The sequence below is a fragment of the Somniosus microcephalus genome, chromosome 26 (genome assembly GCF_052327205.1).
Source record: "Somniosus microcephalus isolate GS21.2 chromosome 26, FLI_Smic_1.0, whole genome shotgun sequence".
NCBI lineage: Eukaryota > Metazoa > Chordata > Chondrichthyes > Squaliformes > Somniosidae > Somniosus > Somniosus microcephalus.
The window spans coordinates 14518531-14543966 of NC_141012.1; the positions used below are offsets into that span (position 1 = coordinate 14518531).

Consider the following 25436-nt stretch of genomic DNA (forward strand, 5'->3'; position numbering starts at 1 on the left):
CAGTACCGCGTCTTTGCGACCATTGACCTGAAATCAGCGTACCACCAGCTCCCCATCCGCCCCGAAGACCGCCAGTATATACTGCTTTTGAGGCAAACGGCCGCCTCTATCACTTCCTTAGGGTTCCCTTTGGCGTTACCAACGGGGTCTCCGTCTTCCAAAGGGAGATGGACCGGATGGTCGATCAAAACGCGCTGCAGGCCACTTTCCCTTACCTAGACAATGTGACCATCTGCGGCCATGACTTGCAGGACCATGACGCAAACCTCGAGAAATTCCTCCGCACCGCCCAACTCCTGAACCTGACATATAACAAGGAGAAGTGCATATTCCGCACAGACCGCCTCGCCATCCTTGGCTGTGTTGTGGAACACGGGGTCATCAGCACGGTGGCATAGTGGTTAGCACTGTTGCCTCACAGCGCCAGGGACCCGGGTTCGAATCCGGCCTCGGGTGACTGTCTGTGTGGAGTTTGCACATTCTCCCCGTGTTTGCGTGGGTTTCCTCCGGGTGCTCCGGTTTCCTCCCACAGTCCAAAGATGTGCGGGTTAGGTTGATTGGCTGTGATAAATTGACCCTTAGTGTGTTAGGGGGATTAAATACATGGGGTTATGGGGATAGGGTGGGATATGTGTCGGTGCAGGCTCGATGGGCCGAAATGGCCTCTATCTGCACTGTGGGGATTCTGTGATTCTGTGAACCCGGACCGAATGCGTCCCCTTATGGAACTCCCACTGCCTAAAAGCTCTGAAGAGGTGCCTAGGGTTTTTTTCCTACTACGCCCAGTGGGTCCCCTACTATGCAGACAAAGCCCGTCCGCTGATCAAATCCACCTCTTTTCCCCTGATGGCAGAGGCCCGCTCGGCCTTCCACCGTATCAAGGAGGACATTGCCAAAGCCACCATGCACGCAGTGGACGAATCCATCCCCTTCCAGGTGGAAAGCGATGCGTCCGACTTCGCTCTGGCCGCCACCCTTAAATCAGGCGGGGAGACCTGTGGCATTCTTCTCACGAACCCTCCAGGGCCCGGAGACCAGACACTCCGCGGTCGAGAAGAAGGCCCAGGCTATTGTGGAGGCTGTGCGTCATTGGAGGCACTACCTGGCCGGAAAACGATTTACCCTGCTCACTGACCAGCGTTCAGTTGCTTTTATGTTCAACAACAAGCAGAGGGGCAAAATCAAAAATGACAAGATCTTGAGGTGGAGAATCGAACTTTCCACCTACAATTACGAGATCTTGTACCGGCCTGGGAAGCTCAATGAACCCCCAGATGCCCTATCGCGTGGCACCTGCGCCAGCGCGCAGATCGATAGGCTGAGGGCCCTCCACAATGACCTCTGCCACCCGGGGGTCACCAGGTTCTTCCACTTCATCAAGGCCCGCAACCTGCCTTACTCCATTGAGGTCAGGACCATGACCAAGAACTGCCAAGTCTGCGCTGAGTGCAAACCGCACTTTTATAGACCAGACAGAGCCCACCTGATAAAAGCCACTTGCCCTTTCGAACACCTGAGTGTCGATTTTAAAGGGCCTCTCCCCTCCTCCGACCGCAATGTGTACTTCCTCAACATCATTGACGAGTACTCCCGTTTGCTATCCCCTGCCCAGACATGACCAGTGCCACGGTCATTAAATGTCTGAACAGCCTCTTCACCCTGTTCGGTTTCCCCAGCTATATCCATAGCGACCGGGGCTCATCGTTTATGAGCGACGAACTCCGCCAGTGCCTGCTCGCTAGGGGTATAGCCACAAGCAGGACCACCAGTTACAACCCCCGGGGGAACGGACAGGTGGAAAGAGAGAATGCAACAGTTTGGAAGGCCGCCCTACTAGCCTTAAAGTCTAGGGGCCTTCCGACCTCCCGCTGGCAGGAGGTGCTCCCCGATGCGCTCCACTCGATTCGGTCACTGCTCTGCACTGCCACCAATGCCACCCCTCACGAGAAAATGTTTGTCTTCCCAAGGAAGTCCACATCGGGGACAGCGTTACCGCCATGGCTGACGTCCCCAGGGCCGGTACTACTGAGAAGACACGCGAGGACCAATAAAACGGACCCCCTGGTCGAGAGGGTCGACCTCCTCCATGCCAACCCCCAGTACGCTTACATTGCGTACCCGGACGGGCGGGAGGACACAGTCTCCATACGAGACCTCGCACCCTCGGGGACCGCTGTAACCCACTACCACCCCCCCCGACGACACCCTCGGGGACCGCTGTAACCCACTACCCATTGCCACCCCCCACGACCCGATATCCAACCCCAGCAGCCGGCTCGCCTTGGACCGTCACCCACGAGGACTACACTCCAGTGCCCCAGCCTACACGGGACGCGACGCCGGAAGCTCCACCACCCCTGCCGTCGCCACGTCGATCACAGCGGCAGACAAGACCTCCGGAGAGACTCCAATACACGAACTTTTAAATACACTTCACCCCGCCGGACTCATTTTTAAACAAGGGGTGAATGTGGTAAACCACTGTTATACCTGTCTGTATGTGTATGTGTATTCCACTAGGTACAGGTCTGGACATGCCTCGGCTGACTCCTCCCACTATTCCAGGTATATAAGTGACTACCTCCCAGTCCCTTAGTATTCTGGACGGGTCGACCACTCGAGAATAGACCTTCATTCTTTAGTTAATAAAAGCCTGGTTGTTACTCGCTTAACCTCAGTCTTTTGAGTAATTGATGGCGCATCACATCTCATCTGAAAGATGGCTCCTCCGACAGTGCAGCGCTCCCTCAGCACTGCACTGGGAGTGTCAGTCTAGATTTTTGTGCTCAAGTCTCTGGAGTGGGACTTGAACCCACAACCTTCTGACAAAGAGGCGAGTGTGCTACCCACTGAGCCACGGCTAACACCTAGTATTGCGAATAACTGTCCCACCCTAACTACTGCCCACAGGGAGACCAGCCAACTTAGTACAGAACGAGGTGAAACCTGGAATATGTTGGTGTGTGTGGCTACCTCACTAGGTTTGGCGGGGGGGGGGGGGGGGGGGGGGGACCCCAGGCATAAGGCAACTCTACTTCAGTTTTGAAAGACGAAATAAAATGGCCTGATTGGTCTCGGTAGAAATTTCATTGTCTACCGTGAGGCTCCAAGTGACCGGTTAGTGAGTGGAAACAGCAGTTGCCAAAAAATTGTCTCATACTGGTTGTGAAACAAAGTTTTCAACATTCAAAAAGGCAGGCTCCAATGCAAATCACAGCTAGTAAACTGTAAATTAAAAAAAAAAATGGTTTGACAGCTTAGGGCGACACGCCAATTAAAACTCTCATTTATACAGTGTTAAATGAAAAATATCCTGCACAATCCAGACACTGCCCTTTTCAAGTGTGTTTAAAATGAGTTTGCGATCTAGTTTTCCATCTCATTTAACCCCCAGTTAATTAAAGTCCCAATTGAGTGCCGGTTCAGTGCAATTTACAATTCTACGAGATGGACTTTCATGTGATGGTGAACAGACAGCAGCATAAAACCCCTGTTAAGTAAATCTTTGAAATGCACTCAGCTGAAGGCTCAAAAAACCTTTACCTAATTAGGCCTTGGCTTGAACTTTATAGGACATTATGAAGTCCTGTAGGAATGAGATGGAAAAAAAGAGGTGCGAGAAAGAGCATGCAAATGCTTTATAGTTTACAGGCTGCAAGTCATTAAGCTGACTGCAGAAGTTTTTGCTTTTAAAATAAGGCAATGTCTGAGCCATCTCGCACTTAATATTTGCTTTTCCTTCAGTTTAACTTGCCAAACTTCCAAGTGTCAGCTTAGTCTGGTTGGTAGCATTCGCACCTCTTAAGTCAGAATACGGTGTGTGGGTTCAAGCCCCACTTCAGAACATCAGCGCAATCAAGGCCGACACTTCAGTGCCTTACTGAGGGAGGGCTACATTGACAGAGATGCCTTCATTCGGAAGTGATGTTAAACCGAGGTCCTGTCTGCCTGTTCAGGCCGACATAGTGCCGTGGGATATTCTATCTGAAGGGGGGGGGGGGCAGCTCTCCGAATGCCATTTTGTCCCTCAAAAACTGGTCACCTAACTCATTTGGTGTTCAGGGGATGAATGACGGAATGACGTACGAGCAGAGATTGGGTCGATTGGGCTTATACTCGCTGGAGTTTAGAAGAATGAGAGGGGATCTCATTGAAACTTATAAAATTCTAACAGGACTAGACAGACTAGATGCAGGAAGGATGTTCCCGATGGCGGGGGAGTCCAGAACCAGGGGTCACAGTCTAAGGATAAGGGGTGAGCCATTTAGGACAGAGATGAGGAGGAATTTCTTCACCCAGAGAGTGGTGAACCTGTGGAATTCTCTGCCACAGAAGGCAGTTGAGGCCAATTCATTAAATATATTCAAGAAGGAGTTAGATATATTTCTTAAGGCTAAAGGGATCAAGGGGTATGGGGAGAAGAGGCAGGGACAGGGTACTGAATTTGGATGATCAGCCATGATCGCATTGAATGGCGGAGCAGGCTCGAGGGGCCGAATGTCCTACTCCTGCTCCTATCTTCTATGTTTCTATGGGACCTGGCTGTGCACAAACTGGCTGCTGCAATTACCTACCCAACAACACTGACTGCACTTGATAAGTTAATCATTGGTTGGGAAGTGCTTGGCGATGTCCTCAGGGCATGAAAGCTGCTACATAAATGCAAGCTCCTCTTTCCCCAATTAAAGGCAGAAGGAGCTACGGTTTAACGTCTATTCCGAAGGGCTGCTCCCCGAACAGGGCACCGCTCCCTTGATAAGTTAGCTGGTTATTTTCCCGAACACTGGAGTGTCAGTCTAGTTTACGACCTCAAGTCCTGGTGTGGAGCTTGAATCCATTGCAGTGGCGAAAATCATAGTCAGGCACCGTCAACGTCTTCAGGGGGGCGAATCGGGCAAGGGTAAAATTTGGAGGAAAGCCTGTTTTGTTCTTTTAATTAAACCCTAGCACCCCTTTAACACTTTAACTGTTATATAGCCATATTTAATTTCCTGGGTCAACTTCTCAGAATGCAAATAAGCTCAATAGTCCAATGTAATATTAACACGTTTGCTGGCCACTATCCAGACTGTTTGTGTTTTAGGCAATCAATTCACTCCCTTTAATTCTGGCAGGCTACGGACAAGCTCCTAAACATTCGCAACTGTTAATCTGTAGTTGGTTAAAGGGAGGTACAAAAAAGGATCGCCAAGGTGACTGGCTAATTCTCCTGTCCGGGTAGGCACCCATTCTTCACTTGGCACCTCCCCCACGATGGGCGGAGTTGAAATCTAAACAAGGGAACGACGCTCAAATCCGCCACATCACTCCATGGCACAGAAGGTTTGAATCCCAATGTGCTCAAGTCACTATTCTGTAGGTCTAGACCAAGGTTTTCCGTTCTCCAAATAAATCTGTTGTTCAAAACCCACCTGTCGCACATCTGTAATGCGTAGAGAGGATGATGATCGAGGCACCCTGGGGCCATCAGCATGCGTGTTATTTTAAACAAGAAAATACTGCTCAGCTACACCAATTAGTCTTACTGCATACTTTACTTATTTTGCATATTAATTTCTATTAGCATCTCCCCATCTCTCCTCAAAGTGTCAGCTTGTGCCATGGCTGTAGGGCCCCCTCCTGTACCGTACCTCACCAAGTGTTCCCAAGTGCTCATGTTCCTCAAGAGTGAGCACAGAAAGAGTTTGGTTAAGACTATTTGGCTGCAGGGGTATATCAGCTGAGCACAACCCTCCTCACCCGACATCCACACACATCTGATCCTCAATTTCAGTGCTGGTTGTGGGACCTTGCTGTGCGCAAACTGGCTGCCGCATTTCCCTATATTACAACGACGACTGCACTTCGCAAGTACTTAATTCGTTAGTTAATTAGCTGTGAAGCACTTTGGGACGTCCTGGTGAGTGCCTTCCTTTTTGCCAGCATCTGGCCAGTTTCTTCTTCGATTGTTTGACAGATTCAAAAAGACTAATTTCCAAGAAACTCGTTGCTTTAATATGAACACCGGTCAAGGAGAAGCGTATCGGAATGACTCATTGACAGAGTTAAATGAGTGGCCCGAGGGAGATGGCAAGGAAGATGAAGATCAAAAGAGGAATCCGGAGATGAAATGCCATGAACACAGTGCTCTCCTCTTGTGACAGAGACCTGACACGATGACTGCGGAAAAGGTACAAGACTTTAAAAATAAAACACAGCCAGCGCATTGGAGGGAACACACACACACACACACTCTATTTCGGCCCATCGAGCCTGCACCAACACATATCCCACCCTATCCCCGTAACCCCACGTATTTAATCCCCTAACACTAAGGGTCAATTTATCATAACACGTTGAAACTCAGTAGTTTTTATAGTTTCAACAGTTAGGATATCAGGAATTTCCTCAGATTGACATTTAGGGAGTGGAATATTTAGATTGGACAATAACTGATTAGGTAATGTTTAGAAATAATCATATACAATACTTGACCTCTAACTATCACTGTACTCAATAATAACACAAGAATATTAGATAGAATGTACACCATTGCATCCTTTAGTTTCCTTAAAAAGGTTTTCACTCAGTATCTCTAGATAAAAAACAATAAATAGGACCATGTCTGGTAGCAATGTCTAGTTCAGTCTATTTTCTTTTGAACTTTTTATATTCAAACTATATGACATGTTGCACTTCATTCCTCTTACCAAATTTTGCTTCAACATCCTTTAGTCCACTTCCCAGTGTCGCTGTTGAATTACAATAAATGCCCACATCATAAACCGCTCCTTTTCCTAAATCTAATCTCCTTTTTCCCTTCAAGGTTCTCCGAATGGGTCATCAGCTCTGTGCTCACTTCTCCCCAAATCCTTACTGTCCGGTTTCCACTCTGCCCACATCACCAAGGCCACCTTAGTCAGTCACTACTGACATCCTCAGACTACATTAACCCTCCTTTTTCTCCTAGACACCTCCATGGCATTTGACCACTCCATCCTCCTCCAACATCACCGCACTCGCTGGTCCACTTCAGGGGGACCACCCACCTGGTTCCACATCTACTTGTCCCAGCAGAGCCAGCGCTTCTCCAGTTAGTTTTCCCCCTGGACCACATGGTCACCTCTGCAGTGTCCCAAACAAAGTGCCAACCTCGGCCCCTTCTTTTCCTCATTAACTGCGTGGAGATGTTATCCGCAGACCTGGGGTCGGTTTTCACACGCATCCTCCTGGCAAAAAAACTCCAAGCCCTTGCTTCTGACTCCATCGCCCTCCCCGTTGCTTGTTCAAGTTGGTGTCAATACAAGCATGAATCAGTGCTTATACAGGCATGAGTGAATAAATGCCAATTATTTGCCCCTTTAAGGGGACAGAGAAAAAGTGATTATTGTTTTGTTACCGAGCTTTATTTTTTAAAAAAGTATAAATTTACAATGTAGACACAATCCTTCAAAGTACAGGAAAGTGAAGAGAATTGAGAGCCCAATAACTTGAGAGGGATCGAGATATTAGGAAGCATGTTCAAGTGAAAGATGGACAAACAGACTGACCAATCCCCTCCGGTTGTATTTCTCTCCCTTACACAGACTGGCAAAGTTCCAAATATATAAAAGGAACCTGGGGTACAAATGCCATCAGTACTGTGGATCAGGCCTACTGGTCAGATGTCAAATGCTCAAGTAACTTTGCTACCAAGAAACGCATCACAAATACAAACATGCATTTATTCAAAAATAGTCGCTGCAAAGATTTTATCTAAACCCTTTGTAGACACTTAGGTGGAGTCCTGTTCTGTGGGAACTCAGCCTTTCACTTTGGTTTCTCAATACAAGAACTATTCACAATAACAACAGAAAATGCTGGAAAAACTCAGCAGGCCAGGCAACATCCGTGGAGAGAGAAACAGAGTCGACGTTTCGGGTTGAAACCCTTCTACAGAACTGAGAGAGAAAGGCAGGAAATGAAACAAAAGGCAGTTTGGGGGCTGGGAAATGGGGGAGGGGATGAAAGAAGAGACATTAAGAGATATTCAAGGTGAGACGAGATGGTAATAGGACAGGTAAAGAAACAGACAATGGCTCTAGATGAAGTGTGAAATGCGCTGGCAGAGTGAAAGACAGCTGCCATGTGGGAGAGAGAGGGGGAAAAAGGGAAAAGTCACAAACCAAAAGTGTGGATAAAAAATATAAAAATAATAGGGGCCGAGGTTATGATCTGAAATTGTATTCACAATGCACCTGTTGGGACTGATTAGGCTTTAATCTGAGCAAGCCAAAAACTGGATAGGGCTTAACTGCCTTCATTCACCCGTAAGCAACATTACAGCACGATCGGAGGCTTTTCAGACTCTACTCTTCAAATGTGTTGGTTGTCAAGTCTTAAAAAAAAGAGAACAAATGAACTAGCAGGAATGCAGAAAGACACAAATACACAGAGACTTAACAGAGCCAACTGCAATGTTGAACAGGTCACATCATTTCTCATGGTTTTTTTTCAGGTCATTTTGACTTGCACGGTTCATCCCATTTGAAACATGCCTGTTTTGACGAGGGCATCAGCAATAGACACACAAAAAAAATCCTGGCAAGGTTCACAAGGCGAGATGGTCTTTACTGTCCATTAGGTTTTGTGAGCAATCTCCGCAGGAGTGCCCTTTTCCCAATTACTCTTTGTATCTTGACATTTAACATCACTGAACTATGAAGTGTATCCACCATTTGTTATTAGTATGCTTGTATTCTTGAATGATGATAGTCATATTGTAATAGCAGAAAAATATTGCCCAATCTGTAAAATACTTGCAATTTTTTATTTTATAAAATCTTACTCGTACTGATTGACTGCCCGCCCATGTAAGGTTTTAACCTGATAATGATTTGCCCCCTCCTGCCTTAATTTAGCTTCAATGAAATGCCAGGTATTGAAGAGCACAGCATCTGTGCGCAAACTTACGATGCTTCTCATCATCTTGTCACCACTGCTGAACGTGACCGCCAACATGGAGGCGCACTCCTCGGAGTAGAATGGCATTCGCCCTTCCTCATCTACTGCCCCTGGATAGAGACAGAACAAAGAGAGACACTATTAAAGATCAGAGCTACAGCACTTCAGAAAACCAGTGCTCAACAGTGCAGCGAGAACTGTACCAGCTTTTCCTCGAGAATTAAATCCCAGCACTTAGCCTTTTCTAGAAGGAGTTATACACCATAAATACAGATCCTTTTACTCTAGAGAGATACAGGAAACTCTTATCTGGCACCAACGGGACCGGCGTGCTGCCGGTTGATCAAAAAGTCCGGATTACAGAGAGGTATACTTACTAAGGTACAAGAGTCCCGTACACGGCCACAGATCCAGGTGTCCCTGTTGCATGGCAACAGGTGCAGGAACCCCGGTTACACGGCCACAGATCCAGGAATCCCGGTTACATGGCCACTAATAATGAAGTAAAACTTACGTGAACCTACTCCTCAATTTTGCCGGTTAAGAGATTTCCGGTTATTTAGGTGCCGGTAAAAAGAGGGTTTCCTGTACCTAGAATACTGGTTCATAGTAGCTTCCAGGACAGAATCCATTATTCAGCAACTTTATATAATTGTTCTATGTAAAAATACAAGTTATAATGGCAATGCAACCTTTGATGATACAGTACATTTGCTTTCAGGTTAAAAAGGGACTGTAACCTCCTCATCTCTGTAACCTCCTCCAGCCCTACAACCCTCCGAGATCTCTGCACTCCTCCAATTCTGGCCTCTTGCATATCCCCGATTTTCATCGCTCCACCATTGGCGGCTGTGCCTTCAGCTGCTGAGGCCCGCAGCTCTGGAATTCCCTCCTTGAGCCTCTCCACCTCTCTCTCCTCCTTTAAGACGCTCCTTAAAACCTACCTCTTTGACCAAGCTTTTAGTCACCTGTCTTAATATCTCATGTGGCTCCTGTCAAATTTTGTTTGGGGACGTCCCCGTGAAGTGCCTTGGGACGTTTTACTAGTTAAGGGGACTATATAAATGCAAGTTGTTGCTGTTATAAGACGACAAGTCTTTGATGAGGATAAGACTTTTAGAATTTTTTCCTCCCCCACCCCCCCCCAAAATTGCATCTCCTAACCGCATAGAACCTTCCTCAACTGAGGGAGCAGACAAGGCAGCTGATTCCAGGACCCCACCAATGCTGCGTTGACACAGAGCTGAGGGTGTCAGGAGAGCAGTCCTGGGTACAGCTCCATACAGGAAACTTTTTTTTATCCGGCACGGACAGGACCGACGTGGTGCCGGTTCATCAAAAATTCCGGATAACCGAACGCTATCGTAAAAGATAGGGAGAGCTGACAGCTCCGTATAAAGCAACAAACGTAGAACAATGGCCACAAGTTCCAAGCGTCTCTGTAGCTTAGCAACAGCTGCAGCCGCACCCTTGCACAGCAACAGACGGAGGAAGGCAAATACAATATGTAGTAAAACCTACTCCTGAATTTTGCCGGTTAACCGAGATTTCCAGTTATTTAGGTGCCGGTAAATCGAAAATTTCCTGTATTTCCTCTCTTTCTAAAAAGGGGAGGAACCTCAGCTCCACTCGTTGCTTCCCCACAACAATATACTGGAGCTCAGTACCCCAGTGCGCAGGGGTATCCTTGGTACCAACGCATGATCTACCACACACTGGTGCTCCTAAACGCACTACTGGGTTGGGGGGGGGGGGGGGGGGGGGGGGGGGGGAGGGACAGGGCAATAAAGGAAACATGTTCTCTTCCCTTGGCATGGGTTATGTCCCCCTTTCCAAAACCCCAGACTTCCCCCCCTCCCCCAGTGTGGCACTTCCAAAAATAGAAAAAACATTTCCTGATATCGTGATCCTGCCCCTATTATTTAAGCGTGCTTTCCCGGAGCGCGCGAGGCGGGCTAGGGTCACGGGGTGCGCAGGGCGGGCTAGGCTCCCAGGGCAGGCTAGGATCACGCGAGGCGGGCTAGGCTCCTGCACAGCAGTGTTGAAATTTGTAAGAAGCAGAAAACACTGCAAATATACAGGTCAGTCAGCATCTAAGAAAGAGAGAAAAAAGATAGGCTAACATTTTGGGTGGGATCCCACTGCAGTTCCGATGAATGGTCCCACTCGAAACATTGATCCTTTCAGACACTGATGGATCTGCTGTGTATTTGTAGGACGTCCTGTTCTTATTCCAGATTTACAGCAGCCACATTTTCTTTTGCTCACTACCGGCCTTAAAGTCAATACATTGAGTTGAAAGCCCTCTCTCTCTCTCTCTCGATTAAAACCGAACAGCCTGAATAAGGAGTCACGGAGCAGATTCCAACCACAGCTCACCAGTCACACAGACTGCTTACTCTTCACCCCAGCTGGTAGCAGATTTGTCAATTGTGAAGTTACCAATCCCTTGCCACGAATGGGCTTTAACATCTCAATAAATTCTAGTGCCAAAGGGCCCTGAAGTAGATTTATGATACCAAAAGTTAAAAATAACCATTCTTTTTGCTGTGGTTTATTCCCAGTGGATACATCAGCATGTTTAAATATTTACTTGGATATTCATGGATAAAGTCTAGAAAGTGAATTAGACCAAACATCAGTTAGACGAGTACATTTAAAAAGGACGGACATCCCAGAGTTAAAATATTGGTTGGGGGAATAACGAGTGTCAGCTGTTCTTCAAAATAAGAGAAAACAAAACTATAGGTGAAAGAGAGACCATAATTTTTGTTATTTTCACAAGAGTGATTTGGGGAGGCTCTAAGTACATATACATGTAAAGATCACTATTAAACGATCCTGCACGCCACTTTGTTTGCTCAGGCAGCAAGCTTTAAAGCTGGATTAGACAAGGGTGACCATACGTCCCCGTTTCCCGGGAACAGTCCCTGGATGAGGTACTGCGTCCGAGAAAACATCATCCCCAGAAGAATCGCCGGTTCACGAAACTCGTCCCCGAATAGACAGGAGCCGTAGTCATTGGAATATAAGTATATCCAACTGTTAGACATAATCACAGTTTCAGGTCAATGGACTGCACAGTGTTACTGTATTATTTATAAACGGTGCCTGAATGCACTTCAATAGTGTGACGTCACACCCGCGGTAATTAGATGCACATTTGTTTTGCATTGGTCGTGTATTTGTGCAACTGTTAAAATACAGGTTACCAAAACATTTTGCCTCACTAGGCTGCGTAACCTGCATTTACCGTCCTGGCTACTTTGCTGAGCTCCCACCCTGTGTATCCCCGGATTCAGTTTAGTCACCCTAGATTAGACTGAAACTGTCAATTTGCATGCTATAAAATGATCAAGTGTCATTTAGACAGTGCACCATTTTCAAGGGAGATAGAAGTTATTTTCCGAGTTGTCTTTTGAATTACATTTTTTACTCAGACTGCAAAAGGTCTGAGTGTGAAACTGGAGTTGAGAAGCTATCTGTACACATCTAGGGTTTGGGACGGAACCCAGTTCTGATAGACAAACTAATTGTGATGGCTGCTCGCTTTAAATGACCTTAGTTTTAGCTTGGACAGGCCCAACCCAGTTTCAGCTGCGTCAAGAAAAAGCACAAAACTGCACTGGGATCTGGCGCGGATTGGAGAGGATTCAGCAAGCTTGGCCGTTTGCAAAGCTCATTCTGGCGTGAAACAGGAATGTTACAGATTCACCAGGAAGTGACTTTCTAAAGCTCGGGTGGTGATCTGGGACAACTGCGTCGCAGATGGGCACAGCCACATCTAACCGGGTAAGTCTGATGGCTTAGGCGGAAAAACATGTTTCATTCTTATAAGAAGTCTGCCCACAAGAGAGGAAAAGGTGGCCGAGAAATGGTTAGACCCGGCCTACCAAGTAACCAGTAGCTGGACATCGTCTGAAAAGCTATTTATTAAAAAAAATTACAACTAAACTGCCTTCTCATGGTTTCTGGAGTTAGAAGATGTGTTTATTGAGGGAAATGTGTGAATATATTATTAAAAGTAAGGATTGGTCCAAGACCCATGGGTTTGTAAAACAATGCGCACACATTGTACATTTACTGCTCCGAAAGACACACCGTGTGCAAGGGCACATATTGGTGCCATCTTTATACTTCTCTGACCATGCTGAGCTGAAGTACTGGGGAGAAGATCCCTCTAACCTGACTGACCGACCAGTGAAGGATAACAGACCATCTTTTGCCACGCACAGTCAGTCAGTCACAGTGCAACAACTCATCAGTCACTAGCAACTGAAGATTCTCCAAAACAGCGAAAATTAACGGTCATGGGAGGGTTCAGCAGATTGTAGGAAAAGGTGAAGCTAGAGAAACTTTGTTACTGCCATGTACAAACTCCAGGTGGCAATAAAACAGAAATAAATGGTATTTAAATAAACAAGTCTCGAAAGGCAAAGAAAACGTATTAGGTTATTTAACCACTTACATTTATCGAGCACAATTAACACAGCAAAACGTCCCAAGGCGCTTAACAAGAGCGATATCAATAAACACATTTCAGACACCAAGCCACAGAAGAAGGAGATATCAGGACAGGTGACCAGAAGATTGGTCAAAACCTGAGTGAAGCGGAGAGGTTTAGGGTGGGAATTTCGGGGCTTAGGGCCTTGGCAGCTGAAAGCACGGCCGCCAAGGGTGGCGCGATTAAAATCGGGGATGCTCAAGGGGCCAGAATTGGAGGAGTGCAGAGATCTCGAAGGCTTGCCAGGCTGGAGGAGGTTAGAGAGATCGGGAGGGGCGAGGCCATGGAAGGAATTTGAAAACAAGGATGAGGATTTTAAAATTTAGGCGTGGTCGGACCGGGGGCTCAATGTAGGTCAGCGAGCACAGGGGTGATGGGTAAACGAGACTTGGAGCGAGTTAGGACATGGGCGGCCACGTTTTGGATGAGCACGGGTTTATTAACTTCAACTTAGGATGGTAGGAACAGGAGAAGGCCATTCAGCCCCTTGAGCCTGTGCTCCCATTCAATTAGATCATGGCTGACCCATGTCTCAATTTCATCTTTCGATTAGGCACTTTACAGCTGTTATGTATTCTGTGTTCTCCTCCCACCTGCGGTGGCGCTGTCACAGCAGATGAATGGTTGGGTTTGTTCTCTTTTGTTCTGTACTTTCTCCGGAACTTTCCTTTTGAATAAAGAATCAGCATGTTTGCAATCTCGGGGTTCTGAGCACTAATTGTGTTCAAGTAGAACGGCACAGGTACAGACACAACAGCCGCCTTCTGGACTCGACATTGAGTTCAACAATTGCAGACCAGAACTCTGGCTCCCATTTTTCAGGCGGCTGTTGGATGATTTTGCCATCCCCATTTGCAACATTTAATCTCTCCTGTCTCCTACCCTCGCACAGACTGTTCCTTCAGTTCCTTCCTCCCGCCCCCCCCCCCCCGCAACCTTTCCCCACCTCTGCACCTGCTTAAAACCTGTTACATCTCTAACTTTTTCCAGTTCTGACGAAGGGTCCCAGACCTGAAACGTTGACTCCGTTTCTCTCTTCACGGCTGCTGCCTGGCCTGCTGAGTGCTTCCAGCGTTTTCTGTTGTTATTTCCTCAATTTCATTTCCCCGCCTTTGTTCCATACCCCCGACACCCTTACCCAACAAAAATCCATCGATCTCAATCTTGAAAATTCCAATTGACCAAGCACCCATAGGCTTCTAGTGGTGGAAGTTCCAGATTGTCACGACGCGTTGTGTGAAGATGCGCTTCCCGATTTCACGTCCGAATGTCCGAGCTTTAAGTTTAAGACTGCGCCCTCTTGTTCTGGAGTCCCCCCAGCAGAGGAAACAGCTTTTATCGAATCCATCATTTTAAACACCTCGATTAGATCATCCCTCAGCCTTATAAACTCAAAGGAATACAAACTAAGTTTATGCAACTTGTTTTCCTTCAAGCCCTGGTATCATTCTAGTGCATCTGCACTGTTCCCCCTTCCAAGGGTAAACATATCTTTTCTGAGGTGCAGTGCCCAAAACTGAATGAGGTACTCCATGGAGTCTGATGAAAGCTGCGAGGTATCGCATCCTCACTTCTGCATTCTAACCCCCTTTGAGATAAAGGCCCACAGTTCTTAGCCGATCAACATTAAGAAAATATTCTGACTTAAAAACATAACATAAGAAATAGGAGCAGGAGTGGGCCATTCGCCCCTTCTCCGTCATTCAAGAAGATCATGGCTGATCTTCTACCTCAACTCCACTTTCCTGCACTATCCCCACATCCCTTGGTTCACTTAATATCCAGAAATCTCTCAATCTGTGTTGAATATACTCAACGGCTGAGCATCCACCGCCCTCTGGGGTAGAGAATTCCAAAGATTCACAACCCTCCGAGTGAAGAGATTTCTCCTCATCTCAATCCCAAATGGCCAATCCCTCATTCGAAGACTATGACCCCTAGTTCTAGATTCCCCAGCCAAGGGAAACATCCTCCCAGCATCTACCCTGTCAAGCCCCTTAAGAATTTTACATATTTCAATGAGATCATGTCTCATTCTTCCAAACTCTAGGGAATATAGGCCTAGTCTACTCAATCTCTCCTCATAGGACAATCCCGCCATCTCAGGAATCAGTCTAGTGAATGTTTGTTGCACTCCCTCCAAGGCAAGTATATCCTTCCTTAGGTAGGGAGACAAAAATTGTACACGGTACTCCAGGTGTGGTCTCACCGAGGCCCTATATAATTACAGTAAGACTTCTTTACTCTTACACTCCAATCCTTTTGTAATAAAGGCCAACATATCCTTTACTTTCCTAATTGCTTGCTGTTCCTGCATGTTAACTTTGTGATTCGGGTACAAGAACACCCAGGTCCCTCTGAATACCAACGTTTCCCAATCTTCGCCATTTAAAAAATTGTGACTTGTCTTTCTCAGATCCAGAGTGGATGACCTCGCACGTCCCCACATTGAACTCCATCTGCCAGAGTTTGGCCCACTCACTTAGTCTTCAAGCAAGCACCAAAGATAAGAACCATTTGTGCTCTCCAATCAAGAGTAATAACATGTGGAATAAACCAAACACTATCATCGCGGCTGATAAGCTCCTTGAAAGTGGGCGGAGAAATAACAAGTTATCAACATGATTGAAGGTTTTAATCGCGAGTTTGGGAGTGCCTCACCATCCCAATGGAACACTACTGCTCCGATTCCGCTAGGGTCATGGAAATGTCATTAAACAATGCAACTGTTCAGACTGATTATCGTGCTTCAATATCCTGGAGTTCTGCTAGATTACCTGCCAAATCAGGAAAAACATTTTTTTTTAAAAAATCAACAGAACTTCTCATTTCCTTCAGGACATGAGGTGGGAAGACTCCACCGGAGGGCACATTTACTGAGGATACAAGGCGGACAGAATCCCCGGCGCCTACATTTATTCAGGATACAAGGCGGGAAGAGTCCAAAAGGCGCCATTCTTGACAGCGTATGCAGTTACAGACTTTGAATGAGAGCTTACTTTGCAACCCATCCTTTAAAACCAAAAAGGGTCAGCAGTCAACTTTACACAATCACTCCCCGGAACAAAACCTCCAGCAACGTACAGTCTAGAATTGCCGCACAAACATCCAGGCCACCAGTTTTGCTTGAACCACGCGCCAGATGCGTTTGCCGGGAGTGCAGCGCAGGTTTACCAGAATGATACCCGGACTCCAGGGCTTAAATTACGAGGAGATTTTACACAAACTAGGGCTGTATTCCCTGGAATTTAGAAGGTTAAGGGGTGATTTGATCAAAGTTCAAGATCTTAAGGGGAGCAGGTAAGGTAAATAGATAGAAACTATTTCTGCTGGTTGGGGGGTCTAGGACTAGGGGGCATAATCTAAAAATTAGAGCCAGACCTTTCAGGAGTGAAGTTAGGAAACACTTCTACACACAAAGGGTGGTAGAAGTTTGGAACTCTCTTCTGCAAACGGGAATTGATGCTAGATCAATTGTTAATTTTAAATCTGAGATTGATAGATTTTTGTTAACCGAAGGTATTAAGGGATATGGGGCAAAGACGGGTACGTGGAGTTAGGTCACAGATCAGCCATGATCTCATTGAATAGTGGAACAGGCTCATGGAGCTAAATGGCCTCCTCCTGTTCCTATGTGTCTATGTTCCAGAGACCGGTCACCACAATGCCATTAGAGCAGGGTCACCAAGACTATTTTAGCAAATGCTTTTCGTCTTCAACTTTTTATTCAATCCCCCACTACGCCAATCCTTGAATTGTTACTCACCAATGGTAACGGTGTAGATGGAGTTTGCGTAACCATCGTAGTTGCAGTTGTCCGTGTATTGTCCTCCGTTCCCACTGGCCACCACAAAAATACTCCCAAAGCCCCGGCGACCAGCCATGACTCCATGCTGTAACGCAGCCTGCACAAGGATTATGAGGAGTAAAGACCATCAATTAGCACGGAAGAGAGATGGTAACCATTTAATGATATACTTTGGAAGGATTATAAAACAACTCAAGTCAGGTAGGCCAACCCATTCCTTTCATTGATTTATACATTTTCTTCCCAATATAACTCTTACTGGGGAAAGGCCTGGAGATCCAGATAATTGACCAGTTTACTTGAATTAAAAGAAATTAGAAATAATGGGCAATTAAATGAGAGAAAGAAAGTAATGAAAGATTATTTTATTATTTGGGTTTTCTTGTAAAGGGTACTTTGCATCTTTCGGCCTGTATCGCAGCAATGTCATTTAGCCTAGTGTGTGTTTACTGGCATCAAAATGCTTCAGGGCACAAAATGCACTTGAGCCAACAGACTTTAATGCTGTGCAATATATTTTCTTGTGATAGAATCATATAATGGTTACAGCACGGAAAGAGGCCATTCGGCCCGTTGAGCCCGTGCCAGCTCTCTGCAAGAACACTTCAGCTAGTCCCACTCCCCCACCCTTTCCCCGTAGCCCTGTAAAAAAAATTCCTTCAGGTACTTATCCAATTCCCTTTTGAAAGCAGTGCTCGAGTCTGCCTCCACACCACCTCTAATGAGGCCATATGGGTAGAACTTAAAAACAAAAAGGGGGCAAGCACTTTGCTGGGAGTGTACTATAGGCCGCCAAACAGTCAGGGGGAGATAGAGGAACAGATATGTAGGCAAATTTCAGAAAAGTGCGAAAATAATAGGGTAATAATAGTGGGGGATTTCAACTTCCCCAATATTAATTGGGATAGTCAGAGTGTGAAAGGTTTAGAGGGTGCAGAATTCTTAAAGTGCATCCAGGAGAGCTTTTTGAGCCAACATGTAGAAAGTCCTACAAGAGAGGGGGCGATACTGGACCTAATTCTGGGGAATGTAGCCGGGCAAGTGGTGGAAGTGTCAGTAGGAGAGCATTTTGGCGACAGTGACCATAATTCGGTGAGATTTAAGGTGGTCATGGAAAAAGACAAAGACGGCCTGGAAATAAGGGTTCTAAATTGGGGGGAAGGCCGATTTTAATATGATAAGGCAGGATCTGGCCAAAGTGGAATGGGAGCAGCTACTTATAGGAAAATCCACATCAAAACAGTGGGAGACTTTCAGAAGGGAAATAGAGAGAGTACAACGTCAACATGTTCCTGTAAAGGTCAAGGGGGGGGACCAACAAGCAAAGGGAACCTTGGATGACAAGGGATATACAAAAATGCATTAGAAATAAAAGGGGGGCTTTTGACAGTTACAAAAGACGGAAGAAGCCCTAGAGGAGTATAAAAAGTGCAGGGGCATACTTAAAAAAGAAATTAGGAGGGAGAGGAGGGGCCATGAAATAACACTGGCGAGCAAAATAAAGGAAAATCCTAAGATGTTTTATAAGTATATTAAGGGCAAGAGGATAACCAGGGAAAGGGTAGGGCCCATTAGGGACCAAAGTGGCAATCTGTGTGTAGAGCCAGATGATGTAGGCGGGGTTTTAAATGAATTTTTTGCATCTGTGTTCACTATGGAGAGAGACGATGCAGACATAGAAATCGGGCAAGGGGACTGTGACATACTTGAACATATTAGCATCGAGAGGGAGGAGGTGCTAGCGGTTTTAGCAGGCCAAAAAGTGGATAAATCCCCAGGCCTGGACGAGATGTATCCCAAGCTGCTGTGGGAGGCAAAGGAGGAGATTGCAGGGGCTCTGACACAAATTTTCAGAACCTCTCTGGCCACAGGGGATGTACCAGAGGACTGGAGAACAGCTAATGTAGTACCATTATACAAGAAGGGTAGCAGGGATAAACCAGGGAATTACAGGCCAGTGAGCCTAACATCTGTGGTAGAGAAATTATTGGAAAAAATTCTGAGGGACAAAATTAGTCTCCACTTGGAGAGGCAAGGATTAATCGGGGATAGTCAGCATGGCTTTGTCAAGGGTAAATCATGTCTGGCAAATCTGATTGAATTTTTCGAGGGGGTGACTAGGGGGGTGGATGAGGGAAATGCTGTGGATGTGGTTTACATGGACTTCAGTAAAGCTTTTGACAAAGTCCCGCATAGGAGACTGGTCAAGAAGGTAAGAGCCCATGGGATCCAGGGTGCCTTGGCGCGTTGGATCCTAAACTGGCTGAGTGGCAGGAGGCAGAGGGTGATGGTCGAAGGTTGCTTTTGTGACTGGAAGCCTGTGTCCAGTGGGGTACCTCAGGGATCGGTGCGGGGTCCCTTGTTGTTTGTGATCTACATAAATGATTTGGATGAGAATGTAAAAGGTATGATCAGTAAGTTCGCAGATGACACGAAAATTGGTGGGGTGGTAAATTGCGAGGAGGAAAGCCTCAGGCTACAGGACGATATAAACAGGTTGGTCAGGTGGGCGGAAAAGTGGCAAATGGAATTTAACCCTGAAAAGTGCGAGGTGATGCATTTTGGACGGACAAATAAGGCAAGGGAATACACAATGAGTGGTAGGACCCCAGGAAGTACAGAGGGTCAGAGGGACCTTGGTGTACATGTACATAGATCCCTGAAGGCAGCGGAACAGGTAGATAAGGTGGTTAAAAAGGCATATGGGATACTTATATTCTATGCCTCGGCTAATGAAGGCAAGAGCAGGGAGGTTATGATGGAGCTGTACAAAACGCTGGTGAGGCCACAGCTGGAGTACTGTGTGCAGTTCTGGTCGCCTCACTATAGGAAGGATGTGATTGCTTTGGAGAGGGTGCAGAGAAGATTCACCAGGATGTTACCTGGGATGGAGCGCCTCAGCTATGAAGAAAGACTAAACAGGCTGGGGTTGTTTTCCATGGAGCAAAGAAGGCTGAGGGGGGACCTGATTGAGGTGTACAAAATGATGAGGGGCATAGATAGGGTAGATAAAGAGGAACTTTTCCCCTTAGTAGGGGGGTCAAGAACAAGGGGGCATAGATTCAGGGTAAGGGGCAGGAGATTTAGAGGGGATTTGAGGAGGAACTTTTTCACCCAGAGGGTGGTTGGAATCTGGAACTCACTGCCTGAAAGGGTGGTAGAGGCAGGAACCCTCAACATTCAAGAAGCATTTGGATGAGCACTTGAAATGCCATTGCATACAAGGCTATGGACCAAATGCTGGAAAATGGGATTAGACTGGACAGGGATGGATGGGCGGCGCAGACACGATGGGCCGAAGGGCCTCTTTCTGTGCTGTAAAACTCTGACTCACCCTTTCAGGCAGTGCATTCCAGATCCTAACCACTCGCTGCGTAAAAAAGTTTTGCCTCATGTCGCCTTTGGTTCTTCTGCCAATCACCTTAAATCTGTGCCCTCTGGTTCGCGACCCTTCCGCCAATGGGAACAGTTTCTCTATCTACTCTGTCCTGACCCCTCATCATTTTGAACACCTCTATCAAATCACCTCTCAATCTTCTCTGCTCCAAGGAGAACAACCCCAACTTCTCCAGTCTATCCATGTAACTGAAGTCCCTCATCCCTAGAATCATTCTCGTAAATCTTTTCTGCACCCTCTCTAAGGCCTTCATATCCTTCCTAAAGTGCGGTGCCCAGAATTGGACACAACACTCCAGTGGAGGCCGAACCAGTGTTTTATGCAGGTTCATCATTATTTCCATGCTTTTGTATTCTATACCTCTATTCATGAAGTCCGGGATCCCGTATGCTTTTTTAACTGCTTTCTCAACCTGCCCTGCCACCTTCAATGATTTGTGCACATATACCCCATGGTCTCTCTGTTCATGCACCCCCTTAGGATTGCACCCTTTAGTTTATATTTTCTCTCTTCATTCTTTCTACCAAAATGTATCACTTCGCACTTTTGTGTGTTAAATTTCATCTGCCACGTGTCCGCCCATTCCACCAGCCTGTCTATGTCCTCTTGAAGTCTATCACTATCCTCCTCACTGTTCACTATACTTCCAAGTTTTGTGTCATCTGCAAATTTTGAAATTGTGCCCTGTACACCCACATCAAAGTCATGAATATATATCAAGAAAAGCAGTGGTCCTAGAACCGACCCCTGGGGAACACCACTGTATACCTACCTCTAGTCCGAAAAACAACCGCTCACCACTACTCTGTTTCCTGTTACAGAGCCAATTTTGCATCCATGCTGCCACTGTCCCTTTTATTCCATGGGCTTCAACTTTGCTGGCAAGCCTATTATGTGGCACTTTGTTGAACGCCTTTTGGAAATCCATGTACACCAATTCAACCACATTGCCCTCATCAACCCTCTGTTAACTCATCAAAAAACTCGATCAAGTTGGTTAAACACGATTTGCCTTTAACAAATCCATGCTGGCTTTCCTTAATTAATCTACACTTGTCCAAGTGACTGTTAATTTTGTCCTGGATTATTGTTTCTAAAAGCTTCCCCACTACCGAGGTTAAACTGACTGGCCAGTAGTTGCTGGGTTTATCTTTACACCCTTTTTATGAACAAGGGTGTAACATTTGCAATTCTCCAGTCCTCTGGCACCACTCCCGTTTCCAAGGAGGATTGGAAGATTATGGCCAGTACCACCGCGATTTCTTCTTTCACGTTCCTTAGCGTCCTAGGATGCATCCTGTCTGGTCCTGGTGACTTATCTACTTTAAGTACAGCCAGCCTTTCTAGTACCTCCTCTATCAATTTTTATCCCATCCAGTATCTCCCCTACCTCCTCCTTCACTATGTCTATGGCAACATCATCTTCCGTGGTAAGGACAGATGCAAAGTACTCATTTAGCACCTCAGCCATGCCCTCTGCCTCCATGCGTAGGTCTCCTTTTTGGTCCCTAATCAGCCCCACCCCTCCTCTTGCTACCCGTTTACTATTTATATGCCTATAGAAGACTTTTGGATTACCTTTTATGTTAGCTGCCATTCTATTCTCATACCCTCTCTTTGCCCCTCTTATTTTTTTTTCACTTCTCTTAACTTTCTATATTTAGCCCGATTCCCAGATGTATTCTCGACCTGACATCTGTCATACGCGCTCTTTTTCTGCTTCATCTGACTCTCTATCTCTTTTGTTATCCAGAGAGCTCTGACTTTAGTTGCCCTGCCTTTCTCCCTAGTGGGAATGTACCTCGACTGTACCTGAACTATTTCCTCTTTAAAGGCAGCCCATTGTTCCATTACAGTTTTGCCTGCCAATCTTTGATTCCAATTTACCTGGGCCAGATCCGTTCTCATCCCACTGAAATTGGCCTTCCTCCAATTAAGTATTTTTACTCTAGATTGCTCCCTGTCCTTTCCCATAGCTAATCTAAACCTTATGATACTATGATCACTGTTCCCTAAATGTTCACCTATTGACACTTGCTCCACTTGACCTACCTCATTCCCCAGAACCAGATCCAGCAATGCCTCCTTCCTTGTTGGGCCAGAAACATACTGATCAGGAAAGATCTCCTGAACATACTCCAGAAATTTTTCCCGCTCTCTGCCCTTTACACTATTACGATCCCAGTCTATATTAGGATAGTTGAAGTCCCCCATTATCACTACTCTATAGTTCTTGCATCTCTCTGTAATTTCTCTGCAAAGTTGCTCCTCTATATTTTTCCCCACTAGATGGTGGCCTATAGAATACACCAAGTAGTGTAATGGCACCTCTATTATTTCTTACTCTAACCATATAAATTCTGCCCTTGACCCCTCCAGGACATCCTCTCTCTCCAGCACTGTAACATTCTCCTTAACCAATACTGCCACACCATCTTCTATCTTTCCTTCCCTATATTTCCTGAACACCGTATATCCAGGAATATTTAATACCCAATCTTGCCCTTTTTGGAGCTAGGTCTCAGTTATTGCCACAACATCATATTCCCATGTGGCTATTTGTGCCTGCAGCTCCCTTACCTTGTTTATTATGCTTCGTGTGTTCACATACATACACTGTAAACCTATCTTAGACCATCCTGTGTTCTCTCTTAGTCTGACCCCACCTAATACTTTGCCATTTCTTACTTTAATGCCATCCGTATCTCCCAATCCTTTGTGCCCTTTGTTTCTCCTTTCTAATGCTGGTGCCCACTCCCTTGCCAACTTAGTTTAAACCCTCCCCAACAGCACGAGCAAACCTCCCTGCGAGGATATTGGCACCGGCTCTGTTGAGGTGCAACCTGTCCAGCCTGTAGAGCTCCCACCTCCCCCAGAACCGGCCCCAATGCCCCAGGAATCTGAAGCCCTCCCTCCTGCACCATCTCACCAGCCACGCATTCATCTGCTCTATCCTCCTATTTCTATACACTCTCTCGCGCGTGGCACCAAATTGCTCCCACCAGCAACAGAGCTGTAACCACCGGTACTTTATCGAAGTGTTGCATCGCTCAGGATTCGCTATAAAGACACAACCCACTTTGAAAAAATAAAGTCCAGAATTGCATTCCTGCGTGGTTTTCGCATGGTATGAAAACTTTTTTTACAGCCACTAATATGCTGAAGCCCTAGTGACCACGCTGTGTGTGTGAATGTAATGTCCAATTCGTATGCCTCCCTAACACCAACTGGTCACAGTCACATCTTTTTTGGTGCCAGCCTGCAAATTGCCAGATTTATTGAATCCAGTTTCATGGTGGGATTTGAACTTTCAACCTCTGCGTCGCTGCTCCTGCACCACTACACTATCATACCCTAGTTAACTGGGCAACTTCAGGAACAACCATGGTGAAAGTCAGAATTGCCACCATCATAAACTGTTTGATCCGATTACCCACTTGAATATCCTGTACGACAACACAAGAACATTACACGAAGACAAGCCTGGAGAGAACCTACACATTATCACAACGCATACTTTAGGAGCAGTTGTCACAACGCATTATTCTGCTAACCAGCTCCTTTGCGCTTAAGTCCAATTTTCTGTAAATCTATTTTGCAACTGTGTGTGCCACCCTTTGACAGCTGTGTGCCAGAGGGGAGACATGCATCGAGTCTGTTTATTATTACATGTACCACTGTTAGCTTCTATCCTGCCATTATACTGGCAGTGACAGGAGGCGGGAAGAGCTGCATATTACATGTAATACGTTATTTGTTTAAAAGATTGTCTCCAACACATAGCTGGATTATAAATAGGTGCAGGGTTCAAAGATGAACAGCCCACAGTTTCAGAACAAGTACAAGCTGACAGTTTCCCCGATTCATTAATAGCCGTGAACAAGTTCACTTTTCTATTTGGACATTGGTGGAATATGTGAACTAGTTGGACAAAAGATATAGCCCTGTCCCAAAAAAAAATAATAATAGAACGGCATTCAATGTACACTTTCAAAGAAAGATGTAAATTCAATACAACTGAAAACTCTAAAGCATGAACGTTTAAGCTTTTTTGTGTCTGTGGGCTTCTTACTTGCATACAATAGACTGTTAAAATTTAAATCCATGTGCATATATCTCAGACAGTGAAAACTAATAGGTCTCGGAGTGTTGATTAAGAATTTATTCACCAATTAGAGCATAGGAAGGCGCAAAGGAAGATAGGAAGAGGAGGCCATTCAGCCCCTCGAGCCTGCTCCACCATTCAACTGGATCAAGGCAGATCTGTATCCCAAATGAGCCAACTGTGCTCAAAATAATCCTGCCCAAACCTCCATGCCCATGAAATTGAAACAGGGCAAACCAAGTAACTGAGCGCTCTCTGCAGTTATTTTCTAACATGCAGTGGGTCTTCCTGCAAACTGGCCTCACTCTGTGCGACTGACATTCCGAGCATGCAAAGGGGCTGGCATGTCATTTTGGCCAGCGTGCGTGCGTGCACAGGTGGATACCGCGGCTAGGAAACAGCGTCATGGCAAGATCAGTGCCAAGCATGAAACCCCAGTGAAAATCAGGTCATCTTCATTGATGGTTGGGGAGTCTAGGACTATAGGGGGGGCATAGTCTAAAAATTAGAGCCAGACCTTTCAGGAGTGAAATTAGGAAACACTTCTACACACAAAGGGTGGCAGAAGTTTGGAACTCTCTTCCGTAAACGGCAGTTGATGCTAGATCAATTGTTAATTTAAATCTGAGATTGACAAATTTTTGTTACCCAAAGGTATTAAGCGATTTGGGCCAAAGGTGGGTATATGGAGTTAGGTCGC

The 25436-nt window shown here is 46.1% G+C and overlaps 1 protein-coding gene across 1 annotated transcript in view; it reads right to left on the bottom strand.

The window, feature by feature from the left end:
* Nucleotides 1-25436, bottom strand: part of LOC147100311 (proprotein convertase subtilisin/kexin type 7-like) — a 262793-nt gene that overhangs the window by 157286 nt on the left and 80071 nt on the right. The window contains exons 7-8 of the mRNA XM_085967871.1: nucleotides 17193-17331; nucleotides 8932-9032 (exon numbers count right to left, since the gene is read on the bottom strand). Coding sequence (XP_085823997.1) covers nucleotides 8932-9032; nucleotides 17193-17331 — 240 coding nt within the window. The remainder of the gene's footprint in view (nucleotides 1-8931; nucleotides 9033-17192; nucleotides 17332-25436) is intronic.